The sequence below is a fragment of the Hemitrygon akajei genome, chromosome 3 (genome assembly GCF_048418815.1).
Source record: "Hemitrygon akajei chromosome 3, sHemAka1.3, whole genome shotgun sequence".
Classification (NCBI taxonomy): domain Eukaryota; kingdom Metazoa; phylum Chordata; class Chondrichthyes; order Myliobatiformes; family Dasyatidae; genus Hemitrygon; species Hemitrygon akajei.
In genome coordinates, this window is record NC_133126.1 from 188,008,619 (window position 1) to 188,024,107 (window position 15,489).

At 43.0% G+C, this 15,489-nt stretch overlaps 3 protein-coding genes across 5 annotated transcripts in view; 1 reads left to right on the forward strand and 2 right to left on the reverse strand.

Moving 5' to 3' along the window:
- Window positions 1-15,489, forward strand: part of LOC140725744 (mediator of RNA polymerase II transcription subunit 12-like protein) — a 676,368-nt gene that overhangs the window by 369,875 nt on the left and 291,004 nt on the right. The gene's annotated exons all lie outside the window — the stretch shown is intronic.
- LOC140725748 (P2Y purinoceptor 14-like) overlaps window positions 1-15,489 on the reverse strand; it is a 72,877-nt gene that overhangs the window by 33,602 nt on the left and 23,786 nt on the right. The window lies entirely within an intron of this gene.
- Window positions 7,740-15,432, reverse strand: LOC140725746 (P2Y purinoceptor 14-like). The gene is made up of 2 exons (XM_073041602.1): window positions 14,612-15,432; window positions 7,740-11,333 (listed from the first exon to the last, which is right to left on the reverse strand). Exon 2 carries the CDS (start codon window positions 11,329-11,331, stop codon window positions 10,180-10,182), a length of 1,152 nt encoding a protein of 383 aa, XP_072897703.1. The 5' UTR covers window positions 11,332-11,333; window positions 14,612-15,432; the 3' UTR covers window positions 7,740-10,179.

Sequence of the window (15,489 nt, forward strand, 5' to 3'; positions counted from 1 at the left end):
AGGGAGGTAAACGCACAGAAGCTGATTCAATGGGTGACTCACTTTCACGCAGCCTTTCACAAACCTCTGATAGTAACCACAGAACCCGAGAAACGAGTGCAGAGCGCTCACAGTCTGGGGTCTTGGCCAAGTGGTGACCACCTCGATCTTAGCCGGATCTGGAGCTACTCCATCCATTGAGACTATGTGCCCAACATAGCTAACAGACGTTCGGCAGAACTGGCACTTGCCCATGGAAAACTTTAACTCTTCAGCTTTCAGGCAGCCCAGCGCCTTCAGCAGCCTCACTTCATGTTCTTCCAGGGTGGATCCAAATACCACAAGGTCATCCAGATACACCAAAACCTCAAGCAAGTCTTCTGCATGACCCACAGGAAGGTTGCAGGGGCTACTGATATGCCCTGGGGTGTTCTTTCAAACTGGAAAAATGCCAGGGGATATATAAATGCCATCTTCGCTTTGTTGGCCGCTCTCATGGGGATCTGGTAATATCCATTCCTCAAGTCCACTTTGCACCACTCAGACAGGACAGCGCGTCTTCATCCTCAGGACCGTATGCTGGTCAGGGACGATGTGCCTGTTCAGAGTCCTATAGTCCACACACATCCATATCTTCCCATTCTTCTTTCGAGCCACTACCACTGGGGACGCATAGGGGCTTCGGGACTCGGTGATGATTCCAGCTTCCTCAACTTACACAAATGTTGCTGAACGTCTTCCACCTCTGCAGGAGCCTGTCACCACAAACTCTCTCTAAACGGTGTGTCCTCGGTCACCCGGATAGTGTGACGTGTGCTCTTGGGACAACTCACATCAAACTCGTCAGTGGTAAAGACACCTTCCAGTTTCAACATCTTCTCTACCAGCCTCCTTTTCCAACCCGCAGGAACCGGGGAGTCCCAGAAGTTGAATGACTCAGTGGTCAACTTTCCCCCTTTATCCAATAGTTTCTCCCCGGCGTGCCTCACAGGGGCACCAGACATTACCGTCACCAGGAACAGATGCGCCAGGGGCATCCCCCCGCTTGAAGGTGACCTCCCTCTTCCTAGTGTTCCTGACAATCTCAGCCATCCTGCTCACCTGTACAACCGAGGGCTTCTGCAGTTTGGGCCTCACCAGTATCCCAGCAGGAAATCCCAACTCCCCCTCATGGTTTTCCAGAGTGTCCACTAAGAGGGTCCCCCCCTCAGGCACTCCAGGATACTTGGGGGTCCCCATCACTGTCACTACTTCCCCGGGCTGTACTTCCATTGGCTTCGACTGGGTGAACCACACAGTCCCTCGTCTAAATTCGGTATTTGGCCCAATGCAGTCACGCGCTTCCTCAAAAGCAGCTCGAAACAGTGGGTGCACAGACAATGTTCCCAGCAAGGTCTTGCCAGCCTTCTCCTTGCAGGCCCCCATGAGCCTCCTCACAAGGTTGTTATTGGTCCCCACCAGCATTGAAACACTGCCCTTCTCAACATGGTGCAGACAAACTAGTACTAATGTATTAAGGACTTCAGACACTCCCTCGTTGGCTTCCAAGAACTCCAACTTCACGGACATCGTACAGATAATCACTAGCACTGAGCCCCTAGATTCAATGGGGTCAATGGTAAATGCATCAGACACTGGTTGTAAAACGAATGGTACAACAACATGACCTGTGACCTGGTGTCGAGTATGACTTTAGCATAAATACCCCCTATGTGTAGCAACACACTAAGCCTTCAGAAATAGGGCCCTACGCTTTTGGGGGTTCCTTGGTATATTTCTGGGAACATGTTCCTCCAGAGACACCAGGCCGTTCTCTGATTGGGTCTCCGCTATGTTTTCCCAATGACTCTGTCTGTTTAAGTACCTGGGGGCTCACTCTTCTTCTCGTGTGACACCTGCTGCCAGCAGCTCTCCACATTGTTCATCCCCTTAGGGGATCTCCCCCACCCCCCCCCATTAGCTCCATCATACGGAGGTAAGGGTCATACCCGCTGATAACAGCTGAGATATCTCTGGTCTCAACTCTGCCTCAATCTTCTCTACCGCTCCCCGGGGTAGGCTATCCGTGGTCACTTCACCTCAGGGGACTACTACCAAGGACTGTACCTTGTTGACAGAGGCCTCCCGTGCCTCCAATGTGTTCTCCTCTTCCCGTACCTCCCTGATAAGCTCAACAAAAGATGGAGGGGTTGCATCTTATGAGACTGTCGGAGACCCCAAGCAATTAGGTCCTGGGACTGGGTGACCTTGGCTATCTGGTCCATTCTTAACTGATCCACCTCGGCCGCCTGAATGAGCCCTCTGCGCCACAAGCAATTTAGCTGCCTCTCTAGCTGAAAAATATAAAAGAAAGCTTCTCACCCTTTCCCTGATGCATGTTTTGAAACCCCGCCATGAGCACCATTGGGCTTCCTGTCGGGCCAAAAGCGTTGTCCAGTGCTTGCATGTAATTGACAGCTGTTGCTATGGGATATCACAACCTCACAGCTTTCACAATGTCGGCAGCCCGCCCACTCAGACTCTCAACCAATCTCTGTCACTTTACATCACCAAAGCACTGCCACTCATCTAACAACTGTGAGGTTTGCCCCGCCCAAGTCTCATGCTCCTCTTCCCCTTTAGGGATGGGTGTTATTCCAGAAAATAGGCGGAGCCTATCATAGCTGAGACTTTGAACCTGGGCATTTTTCCATTTATTTGCCAGAGAGGTAAGGATACTAACTCAGAATTCTCACCCTTCACTGGGGGATGGGGATTAATAATATATTCCATATCCGACCACTCCTTCCCCTCACTCCTCAGAAACGTTAGAACCCTGTTTTTGAAATCTCCATCCCTAGCTACCTCTACGTCAACACTGGTCTGCATTAAAACGAGAGTTGTGCCCACCATCTTATCAAATCTCTGCCCCACAATGGCAACTTCAACAGTACTTAACAGGCGAAGTAACAATTCATCTGGAGTACGAATATCTACCCCACTGCTTCAATTCTCAGGGTAATCACACAGCTTGCAACACAATCAATCCCAGATGAGCCCCCACAATTGTAACCCTTGGTTCAGCTAGCGGCTTAATCTAGGAGAAGACAGCCCCCGGCCCGGCCAAACTTAAGAAATCTTGTTGGGTGGATGCTGCGTGATGAGTTCCCCTGTTACAAATCAGTACCACGAAATAACAAATAGTAAACAATATGCAATTAAATGATTGAGCTTTATAATTTTTAATTTGACTAAATGGTTAGTAAAGAAACAAAAAAAGAAAAGGGCCCATTCTCATGAAACAGTCTAATGTACAACATTGGAGTTCATTCTTCTGTCCATTTGTTCCTCGTTGACCTCCGAGCGTAGCCGACCCTCGGACCCTCGCTCCAAGTCCACTTTGGCAGCCTACCAACTCGCTCCAATTGCTTCTTCTCTCTTCATCTCTCCCTGACCAAAGACTGCAAAATCCATGTTCCCAGACTCACAAGAAAAAACAACATGCCTTTCGTTCCAAATCCCCATTATGTCTAGTCATAACCCAAGCATTGCTGCTACAGAGAAACCATTACTTTAGCAGTGAAACATTACAGAGAGGCCATTACATTAGAATTGAAACTGGAAATAAAAATAATGCTGAGAATATGAGTAATAAGGAGTCATTGAATTTGAGCCTGTAGGTCAAAGAATCGGCTTTAAGTAGTGGTGAATGATGCAATTAGGAATTTTAATGCAACTTGTTCAAGTGCTGTTTGCAAGATTAAGAGATAACAGTTTTGGGCTCTGAGGTTGTTTGGAAAAAGTAACCAACAGCAGCTATTACTTTGCATAAACCAGAAAGTAATGTACATTTGTTTACTTTACCAAGATCTGTCAATACTGTTAAAAGTCAAAGTTTTTATTTGTTCATATACTCCAGCCAGTTGTAGAGTGGGGATTTACAGTTTGCTAAATTTGTATGTACTCACTTCAGTTTTGGATGGTTTGTTCATTAAGACCTTAAGACATTGGAGCAGAATTAGGCCATTCAGCCCCTTGTGTCTGCTCTGCTGTTCGATCATGGCTGATTTATTATCACTCTCAAACCCATTCTCCTGCCTTCTTTCCTTATTAATGTTCTTACTAATCAAGAACCTCTTTAGTTATCACATTCTTCTTCAAGTTTATGGTCAATCAACCATACACATGTATACAACAAAACAAAACAGCGTTTCTTTGGGACCAAGGTGCAAAACACAGTACATATAACACATACAACACATAAAATAATATTAACACAATAATATTCATAGATAATAAAAATATTCTTGCGATGTACAAGTTGACAAAAAGATAACATATAACGTATAGTTAAATATACAACATAAAAAAATGTGTACTGGATGGTAGCAGGGTTTTCAGAAGTCTCACAGCCTGGGGGAAGAAGCTGTTACCCGGCCTACCAGTCCTTGTTCTTACAACACACACAAAATGCTGGTGGAACACAGCAGGCCAGGCAGCATCTATAGGAAGAAGCACAGTCGGCATTTTGGGCCGAGACGAACGTCGACAGTGCATCTTCCTATAGATGGCACTTGGCCTGCTGCGTTCCACCAGCATTTTGTGCGTGTTGCTTGAATTTCCAGCATCTGCAGATTTCCTCGTGTTTGCGAGTCCTTGTTCTTCTACTGCGGTACCTTCTAACTCAATGGATTCTGCAGCCATCTGTGGCAATGACTTCCACGAATTCACCACCTTCTTGCTAAAGTGTTTCCAAGTCAGTGAGGTTAATTATGTTTCAGTGCTGTGAATCTGCACTGGTTGATGCTAGCCATTAACTTTTCCAGAAGTGGTGTAGTCCTGTTCTCATCTCTTTGGGAGGAGAGAGATCTCAAAATGCATTTGTTTTCAAAACCAAAAAGGAATTGCTTTTACCTTTAATTTATGTTGAAACTTTCGGTAAAATAAGTGTATAAATTGAGAAACCATGTTTCTATTTTCTCAGACTGATTTGATCTAATGGATTGCATCAGCGCAATCTTAATCTCTTTAGTTAAAACAAACTTCTTTTATTGCAAACAGCACATTTTCACAATCATTAATCTGAAATGAAGGTTGCACATGGGGTCTCTCCAATGTTATGGTCTGAAAATTCTATCGTGCAGATATTTTCTTAAGCATTCATAGTGCAACAATGTTATAACGTAAGTTTGCATGTCAGAATTTTTTTATGGTTTGCACTTAAGAGAAGAAGAGGGCGAGTGACTAAACTTATATTTTGAAGTTTGGCTATTTCTCTGCTGAAATTCAAGATGGCCGCATTACATTCGTAATGATCCTGTTGCATCAGTTCCGTTTTAAGATGAGGTTAAGATTAATCTTTTTAAGATTAGCTTTTATTTACTACACAGACAGCGAAGCCTGCAGTGAAATGTGTTGTTTGTGTAGGGTTAGGGGCAGCCTGCAAGTGTTGACACACTTCTAGCTCCAAAATAGCATGTCCGCAACTCCCTGATCATATTACCTTAGAATATGGGAGGAAACCAACGCAGTCGTGGGGAGAATGTACTAACTCCAAACAGAGGGCAGTAGGAATCAAAGTCCCATCAGTAACACAATCATGCTAACCGTGACACTACCACACTGTCTCTTGATGTTCAAGTTCAAAGCAGGACAGCAATGATTCGCAGAGGGATATTGGGGTCCCCAGTCCAGAGCTCCCTGAAAGGGCTGCACAGGTTGATAGGGTATTTAAAAAAAAAGGCGTAATGCATGCTTGACTTTATTAGTCAAGGCATTGAGTTCAAGTGTCAAGCAGTTATGTTCTAGTTCTAAAAAAACTGGCTAGGCCGCATCTGAAATATTGCATTCAGTTATGGGAAGGATATCGAGGATTTGGAGAGGGTGCAGAAGAAATTTAACAGGATGCAACCTGGATTAGAAGAGGGTGGATAAACTTGATTTGTTTTCTTTTCTGGAGTGGTGGAGGCTGAAAGGAGACCTATTACAGTTTTATAAGATTACGGGAGCCATAGATAGAGTGGGCAGCTGATATATTCCCACCAGGGTCAAGATGTCTAATGCTAGAAGATAGCATTTAAGGTGTGAGGGGATAAATTTAAGAGACATATAATAAACGGTAGGACAAAGAACAATAGAGCACAGTACAGGCTCTTCAGCCCACGTTGTTGTGCCAACCTTTTAGATTACTCTTTAAGTTTAATCTACCCCTTTCCTCCCTCTAGCCATCCATTTTTCTTTCACCCATACGCCTATCCCAGTGTCTCTTAAATATTCCTAATGCATCTGCCTTACACTAAGATCCCTGGCAGTGTGTTCCATGTACCCCCCATTCTATGGGTAAAAAACATACCTCTGGCATCCCCTCTATACTTCTCTCTAATCATCTGACAGTAATGCCCTCTTGTATTAGCCATGTCCATCCTGGCTAAAATGCTATCTGTGCCTCATATCATCTTGTACACCTCTATCAAGTGACCCTCCTCCTCTCCAAAGAGAAAAGCCCCTGCTCAATTAACCTATCCCCATATCCTGCTTATAAAAAGAATTCACTATACCCCCACCCCGCAAGTTTTCATGTTTTGTTGTTTTACAACATAGAATCACAGTAGATTTAATTTGATTTTTTTTGACACTGATCAACAGTAAATGACTCTTTCATGTCAAAGTGAAAACAGATCTCTACAAAGTGATCTAAATTAATTACAAATATAAAACACAAAATACTTGATTGCATAAGTATTCCTTTCCTTTAATACGACACACCAAATCATCATTGGTGCAGCCAATTGGTTTTGGAAGTCACATAATTAATTAAATGGAGATCACCGTGTGCAGTCAAGGTGTTTCAATTGATTGTAGTAAAAATACATCTCTATCTGGTGTGTCAGTATCCTGGCAAAAACTACACCATGAAGACAAAAGAACACTCCAAGCAACTCTGCGAATAGGTTATTGAAAAACACACGTCAGGAGAAGGATACAAGAAAATTTCAAAGTCACTGACTATCCCTCGGAGTACAGTTGTCAACCATCAAGAAATGGAAAAAATATGGCACAGCTGTAAATCTGCCTAGAGCAGGCCATCCTCAAAAACTGAGCGACCATAGATGAAGGGAACTAGTGAGGGAGGCCACCAAGAGACCTACGACAGCTCTGGAGGAGTTACGAGCTTCAGTGGCTAAGATGGGAGAGATTGTGCATACAGCAACTGTTGCCCGGGTGCTTCACCAGTCACAGCTTTATGGGAGAGTGGCAAAGATAAAGCCACTGTTGAAAAAAAGTTCAAATGAAACTCAGCTAGAGTTTGCCCGAAGGCATGTGGGAGACTGAGGTCAGCTGGAGGAAGGTTTTGTGGTCTGATGGAACCATCAGACTAAACACTATGTCTGGCATAAAGGAAACACCATGCATCATCAAAAGCACACCATGTCTATCTGGAGGCACGGTGGTGACTGTATCATGCTGTGGAGATGCTTCACTGCAACAGGCCCTAGAAGGCTTGTGATGGTAGAGGATAAAATGAATTCAGCAAAATACAGGGAAATCCTGGAGGAAGATCTGTTACAGGCTGCAAGAGAACTGAGACTTGGGAGAGGATTTGTTTTCCAGCAAGACAAGGACCCCAAGCAGAAAGCCAAAGCAAACAGGAATGGCTTAAAAACGACAAAGTTAATGTCCTAGTGCGGCCAAGTCAGAGCCCAGACCTAAATCCAATTGCAAATTTGTGGCTGGATTTGAAAAGGGCTGTTCACTCACAAACCCCATGCAATCTGACAGAGCTTGAGCGGTTTTGTAAAGAAAAATGGGGAAAAATTGCAGTGTCCAGATGTGCAAAGCTGATAGAGACCTATCCACACTGACTCAAGGCTATAATTGTTGCCAAAGGTACATCTACTAAATGCTGACTTTAAGGGGTGAATACTTGTACAATCAATAATTTTTTGTTTTAAATTTGTAATTAAATTCGATTACTTTGTAGAGGTCTGTTTTTACTCTGACACAAAATAAGTATCAAAAATAGCCAAATTAAATCCACTGTGGTTCAATGTTCTATTTGATCTTTTATTGATCCTCTTGCAGTTACTAGTCTATAGATTTGCTGAGTATGCCCACAGCAAAATGAATTTCAAAGTTGTATGTAGTGACATATATGTACTCTGATTATAACATTTTCTCTGAACTTTGATCTTGGCCTCCACAGCTGTCTGTGGCAATGAATTCTACAGATGCACCACCCTCTGGCTTAAGAAATCTCTCCTTCCTCTGTTATAAAGGGAGGTCCTTTCACTGTATGAAACAGCTTGTCCACTTCCACTCTATCTAGGACTTTCAATATTCAGTAGGTTTCACCTCATTTTTCTAAACAGTCCTCATGTCTATCACTAAACAGTGAGTACAGTCCCAGGGCCATCAAATGTTCCTCATACAGTATATTAACTCTTCAATCCCCGGGATTGAAGTTAAACAACTTCAAGCATTGAGTTAAACAACTTTGTATAATCAGCATTTCTATATTTAGTATTTCATTTTTTCAGCATTGATATTTTATTTCCTTTCTGTCTGCTACTGGTTATTTCATATCTATTTCATCTCATCTGCTGAGTTCCTCCAGCATTTTATGTGTGTTACTTTTTAATATCTGTTTCTCATAGAAACTTACTTTATCGATGAATATGAAGAAGACAACTCTGTACAATTTCTAATGACAGTAATTTAATATAGAAAGTATGCAATGTTCCAACCTTATTATTGGAAACCTAAATTCTTGTTTTCCATTTGTATGTAATTTTGTGCAAATGTGTCGAGGGTGGCTAGGATCTGCCCATTTTGAGTGCTCTCCCCCTGAACGGGGACAGGCCACATTATCTCCCCTCTCCAGCAGCAGAGTGATCCCACCAGCGATCAAAAGGCAGGCAGCCACCCCTCGCCTCTGCACTGAAACAGTCTGTAACATCCAAATGATGATTTCCTTCATGGCTTCCCTGCTCAGGAAACAGAATCCACTCATTTTAACATATTGTGCCAGAAACATTTGCACAACTGCAGCTCAGCCTCAGAGTCATCGAGGTTCTAAGGTCTATTTATTATCAAAGTATAAAACTCTGAAATTCTTCTTCTTCAGATAGCCACAAAACCAAGAAAGAAAAGAACGGCAGCACAATGCTCAACCCACAAATCCCCCCCACATAAAAAAAACAAAAAAAGAACCAGGCACACTGACCCCCACCCCAAATCCCCCACTGCACAAAAAAAGAGGAAGATCGAGCAAAAAACAGAATATAAAAACACTTAAAACTGAAAAAAAAATGTCCATAGTCCAAGTCCACATCCATATCCAAAATGCAGGAAACCTGGGTAACGTTCTGTGGGCACAGGGGCAGGCCACACAGCCTTCCCTCTCCGGCAGCAAAGTGATCCCGACGTAAAAGAAGAGAAATAAATAATTTCACGGTCCATGCAGAAGGTGTCAACTGTGAGAGCATTGTATGTAGGTACCATCTTGATTGGAAATGTACCAAAGTCTTTTGATTTCCCTGCTCTGTCAAAGTTGCTGCCTTGGATTAGTTCATAAATTCCTGGGCTGAAGTGGAAGCGAGGAATAAACGAACCAGACGTAACAGGCTAGTAATGCCACATTTGGAATACCGTGATCAGTTTTGGTCTTCCTGTTATAGGAAAGATGCCATGAGGCTGGAAGGAGTGCTGAGATTTACAGGGATGTCATTGGGATTTAATGGACTGAGTTACTGCATATAAAGAGTTGAGCTGGTTGGAATATTTTTCATTAGAATGCATGTGAATGATGGGTGATCTTATGGAGTTAAATTAATTCATCAATGGCATAAATAGGATTAATATGCAGATTCTTTTCCCAGAGGTGGGGAAACAAGAACTAGAGGGCATAGGTGTTAGGTGAGAGATTAATAAGAACATGAGGGGCAATTTTTTTACCGGGAGGGCAGTCTATATTACTAATGAGCTGCTGGAGAAAATGGCTCAGGCAGGTACATTAAAAGCATTTAACAGGTACATGGAAAAGTTTGGGTGGGCCGGGCCAAACATGGTCACAGGAGCCTCATCATTTGAGAAATTGGATGGATTAACTAAACACATTCAGTGTTGGAACTAAACAATGATTTATCGCCAGAGGAATTTTGGAGAAAAAAAGAAGACTGGCTGTCTTGGGTGTGTGATTCGAAAAAGTGGGAGATAGTTCTGCTATTGTGCCCTTTTTTCTTCAGCTTGAGAAGGTAATGTTAAAGTGGCTGCTGAGTTCCGTGGTGTATTCAATTGAATAAGTTCTTTGGTAGTGGGGTCAGAGGAGAGAGTGGATAAATTTTCATTGAACGTTGGTTTGTTGTAAACAGGGGTCTGGTTGGATGTTTCATTTGACTGAGGGTTTCCCCTCATTTTTCGCTTCTTGAAGGCCAGGCTTCTTTTCATTTTCAGCTTCAGCTGTTTGGTGAAGGCCTTGCACAGGAGGAAGTAGATGACTGGATCGAGGCAAACGTTGAACACACACAGGAGCAGTGTGAACTCCTTTACATAGTACAGACTGTTACTTGTTACACAGTTTTCGTTGGCCAATCGGTATTTGTCGTACGGGATCCTGATAAATTGGTACGGCACAAAGCAGATGAAGAAGACAGCCAGGATACTGAAAATGTTACGGTTTGCTTTCTTTACCACGGTGCTAGAGTCCTTCTGAAATTTCTGTTTGGACCAGTATAATTTCTTTAGGATGGCTAAATAACACAGAGTGAGAAGGAGAAAAACAACCCAAAAAATAACTTGGCATTTGATAATTATAAACTTGTGCCAAATACGCCCGATATCACTTTTCAACTTCATGCAAGCACCTGCAGTTTCGGGTGTGGGGTCCTTGTTGGTCAAAATTATATTTGGCAGAGCAAAGCTCATCTCAAAAACCCAGCAGCCCACACTGATCACCTTGGCAACCGTTGCATTCTGTATGAAGAGTTTTTTTTGAGGCTGAGTAATCTTCAGGTACCGGTCGAGGCTGATCAGGCTGAGGAAGATTATGCTGATATACAAGCTACTGTAGAACACAACAGCTGTGTAACGACACACAATGGCTTTCAACTGCCAGATCCCAATAGGTGTATCAGAGAGAATTTTAAATGGAAGTGCAACCACCATAAGCAGGTCAGTTGCCACGATACTCCTGAGGTAAATCAAAAAGCTGGACCGATTTGATATTTGGCAGAAGATCCAGGCAGCTAGTACGTTCAGCACGAATCCTCCGATGAAGACCAAGGAGTATAAGAGAGGAATGACCACTGTGGTGACAGTGGGGTCACGGAAACTGTGGCAGCTCTGATTCCTTGAAGAGTCTGTGCTGTTGTCCATTCCTGAACAATGAAAAAATAGAAGTGGTTGATGTTTTAGAGAATTTAAGAATAGAATTGAAGAAGTCAGAGTAACGCAGAAAGGAGATAGGCACTTCTATCCATAGAGTGTACATTGACTATCATGGAACTGTTTACATCTCTCTTACATTAATTCCATTTCATGTGGCTTGATGTGCTTGACCTGTTGAGCATTTCCACTTGTTTTTTAGTTTTACAATTTAGAACTCAGAGCTTAGAACATGGAGCTTGGGATCTGGAACATGGAATCTGAAATTTGGAACATGGAACCTACTCTGAACACGATACTTAAAACATGGAGCAGCACACACAAAATGTGGAGGAACTCAGGAGGCCAGGCAGCATCTAAGGAAAAAGTACAGTCAACGTTTCAGGCCAAAACCCTTTGGCAGGACTGGAGAAAAAATGCTGAGGAGTAGATTTGAATGGTGAGGGGAGGGGAAAGAAACACCAGGTGATAGGTGAAACTTGGAGGGGGTGGGATGAAGCAAAGAGCTGGGATGTTTATTGGTGAAAGAGACAGAAGGCTATGGAAGAAAATAAAAGGGGGGGGTGGGGTGGAGCACCAGAAGAAGGTGATGGGCAGGCAAGGAGATAACATGAGAGAGGGACAAGGGAATGGGAAATGGTGAAGTGGGGGGAGGCATTACTGAAAAATTGATGTTCATGCCATCAGGTTGGAGGCTACCCAAACGAAAGATAAGGTATCGTTCCTCCAGCCTAAGTGTGGCCTTATCACAACAGTGGAGGAGGCCATGGCTGGACATATCGGAATGGGAATGGGAAGTGGAATTAAAATGGGTGACCACTGGGAGATCTTGCTTGTTCTGGCAGATGGAGCATAGATGCACGGTGAAGCAGTCTTCCAATCTATGTTGGGTCTCACCAATTTACAAGAGGCCACACAGGGAGCACCGTACACAGTATATGACCTGAAAAGACTCACAGGTGAAGTGTCATCTCACCTGGAAGGACTGTTTGGGGCCCTGAATGGTAGTGAGTATGGAGGTGTAGAGGCAGGTGTGGCACTTGTTGCTCGGATTTCCAGCATCTGTAGATTTTCTCTTGTTTGTGACTTAAAACACGGAACTTAGAACATGGAACAAAACAGCACAGGACATCAGTGCTGAACGTGATGCCAACTCAAACTATTCTATCTATTTGCACATTCTTAGCATGGAGAAAAAAGAGAGGTGAACTCATAGAAGTTTATGGATAAGGTGGACGGTTGGTTTTTATCCTCAGGAATCAGGGATCCAGAAATAGAGTGTACTGTTGCAAGATAAGGAGAGAGAGATTTGAAAGAGTCCTGAGGGGTTCCTTCCCTCGCACTACCTGTGCAAGGGAGGATTTCATCTGAGTCCTCTCATATCCCAAAGACAAATAGGACAGTGAGTGCATTAATTACCACAGGTTACCATGGCTTTGTGGGTAGTTGGTAGAATCTGAATGGTGTTCGGAATGTATCAAGAATGTATTCTCTCTAAAGGTGGTGAGAGTGGGGAATGAGCTGCCAATGGATGTCGTAGATGCTGGTTCAATTGTTACATTTAAAAGAAGCTTGATTAAAGTTTTTAGTAAAATGGTCCAGAAGCAGATGACGGAATTAGGCAGAAGATAGAGTTCTTATGGACTAGATAGATGAAGTGGTCTGTTTTCATGCTGTAGCACTCTATGACTCTGTGAATAGAAATATGACTCAGTGATGGTTGACATTAACTTGATGGGCTAAGTGGCCTATTTCTTGCTGTCCGAACCAAGGAAGTCAAGAAAATTCTGTAGATGCTGGAATTCTGAAATTAAAAAAAGCAGAAAATATTGGAAAAACTCAGCTAGTCAAGAAGGAGAGGCAGACTATATTGGCTGAGGCCATGAGAACTGGAAAAGTCTTTCTTCTTCCTGAACTGTGAATGGAACTCTTGAGCACATTTCATCTAGATCCTGCTCTCACCCCTCCCCTGGTCAGAATAAGGAGGGCATTCTCCTGGTCTTCACCTTCCATCCATCAGCTGCCATGTTCTATTCTATATTCTTTCTGCCGTGTTCAATGAGTTTACTTCCTAGTCTGTTTTGAGTGAGGTAGCAGTCTCCCAATATTGACCAACAGAAACAAGTGCATAGACATCTCCTCATCATTTTCCAAATGTTTCATTCGTCTACATAATTCTCTTACACTATCCACCTTTCTCCCCTCTCTCCGCACCTCTGTTTGAAGGATGATTTCTAGTTCCTCAGCAGTCATGACACAACTCACTTCTCCCTTTTCCTCCTTCACATACCCTCTCCATCCCAACCGTGACTTCACCGTAACCCAGTTACAAGCCTGGATCATCTTGGGTCCATTTATTGGATTATACAGTAGCTGTCACACCGCATGTGCTCAGAAAAGAGTGAAAAACCTTTTCTTCCTGTGCCATCCAGACAGATCTTGCAAAATGTAATTACCTTGAAGTTGTAAGAATGGCAGATACAGTGTTACAGTTGCAGGGAAAGTACGGTTCAGGTAGGCAGCTCTGCATTGACTGGACCTTAAACCTTGTCTGACATAACCAGCAATGCTTTAGTCAAGAAAACTAAAGTACACCATTATGCATTTGGGACAGAAATGGAACCTGCATCTAATGATTCTTAAAGTATCAAATAATTAGTTAACTATAAAGAACCCACAGGTTCTACCCCCAAGTTCTGTTCACCTCCATGATCTTCTCTTTCCTGAGCCTGTCCCACACCACAGCCTGCACTGCACCCTGTATTGAATTGCTTCAATAAACCAACAAGTGCATTAAACAGTATTTTAAGATCTGAGTTTGCAATACAGTATATGCAAATCTAAATCCACATAACCAGGATCCTTGTACAGTATAGTTTTTAACCATAGGTTTTGCAAGCTGGAAGCTTTTGAACTGGTTCCTTACATGTCTAAATGTGCTGCTTTTGGATGTTGTTATGCCTCTTGAAAGGGTTCTACCAAATATGTTAAATTCTGTTTTCTATTGACCAGCTTTGTGTCTCCAAAGTAATAAAATGCTATTTTAACTTCTGCTTTTCTATTTAAAACCGACTAACATGTTTTTCCAGTTTACTGATTATGAATGTAGATCTAATTGTGTCATCTTCATAAGAGGCTTGATTTTGTCCCAGTATTTTGCGTGCACGTAAGCCAGCAAATTATAGTTTCCTTGTTGTGTTTTTAACTTTTGTTCTGACGATAACCGATTTGTTTTTTTTACATGAAAACCAATCGAAAGCCCATCACTTACTTCAGTCCTGGTGTCAAGGAATCCTTTCTGAAGTTTCCTTCTCCAGTGGTGTAAATCCTAGCCCATGCAAGTTAGTCTTAACACTAATGGCCTCCTGGAAAGTATGTGGTCTCTTGTACTTTAGAGAAGTTACTGAGCAGATGAACATCAGAAAATGTGTGGCAATTTTGTCACCTTCAAACAGTCATGAAGATTTTGGGGAAGTTGTTACTATATCAGCATTGTGTGTAGCAAAATCAAACTCAGCAATCTCGTGACTGGGTGTCCGGATATAAACCTGACTTCTTGTGTTGTCCATACAAAGTTTATTTGACCACTAGGCAATGCAGTGACTCATTAGGGAACCCTTTGAGAGAAAGATAGTGCAGTCTGTGACCAGAATGAACATTATATTTTCCCGAATGCTATTGGTATCGCTTTGCTTTGGAAATTGAAGAAGAAAGCCTCAGTTTATTAAAGAAGAAGGACGTGTAGCAAGGCAAATATAGCTCCTCCTCGTTTAACGAGGGACACTTTTGATGGCATCATTTCTGGTTGATCTGCCATCCTTGTGCCTCTCGTTGTCATTCTGGAGACGTGCAGCCCTTTCATTCCCTGGTTCTTCATCTCTTCTGCTGTTTGTTCTTTGTCTCTGATCCTGGAGACGTGCATTTCTCAGCTCCTTTCTCTCTTCCTCTCTCCTCCTCCTATGCCTGTTGTTGTCATTCTGGAGACGTGCATGCCTCTCCTCCTCTGTCTCTTCTTCTCTCATCTTTTTTGTCCTGACTCTTTGATCCTAGAGTCATGCGGCCCTGGTCTCATCCGATTCTTGTTCTCTCTCGTTTGGCATCATCTCTTGACCATAATGTTCCCCTTCTCTTTCCACGTGGCATAATTAG

Bases quoted from the DNA above. Each gene is read 5' to 3' on its own strand.
- LOC140725746 (XM_073041602.1), bottom strand. From the start codon at position 11,331: ATGGACAACAGCACAGACTCTTCAAGGAATCAGAGCTGCCACAGTTTC.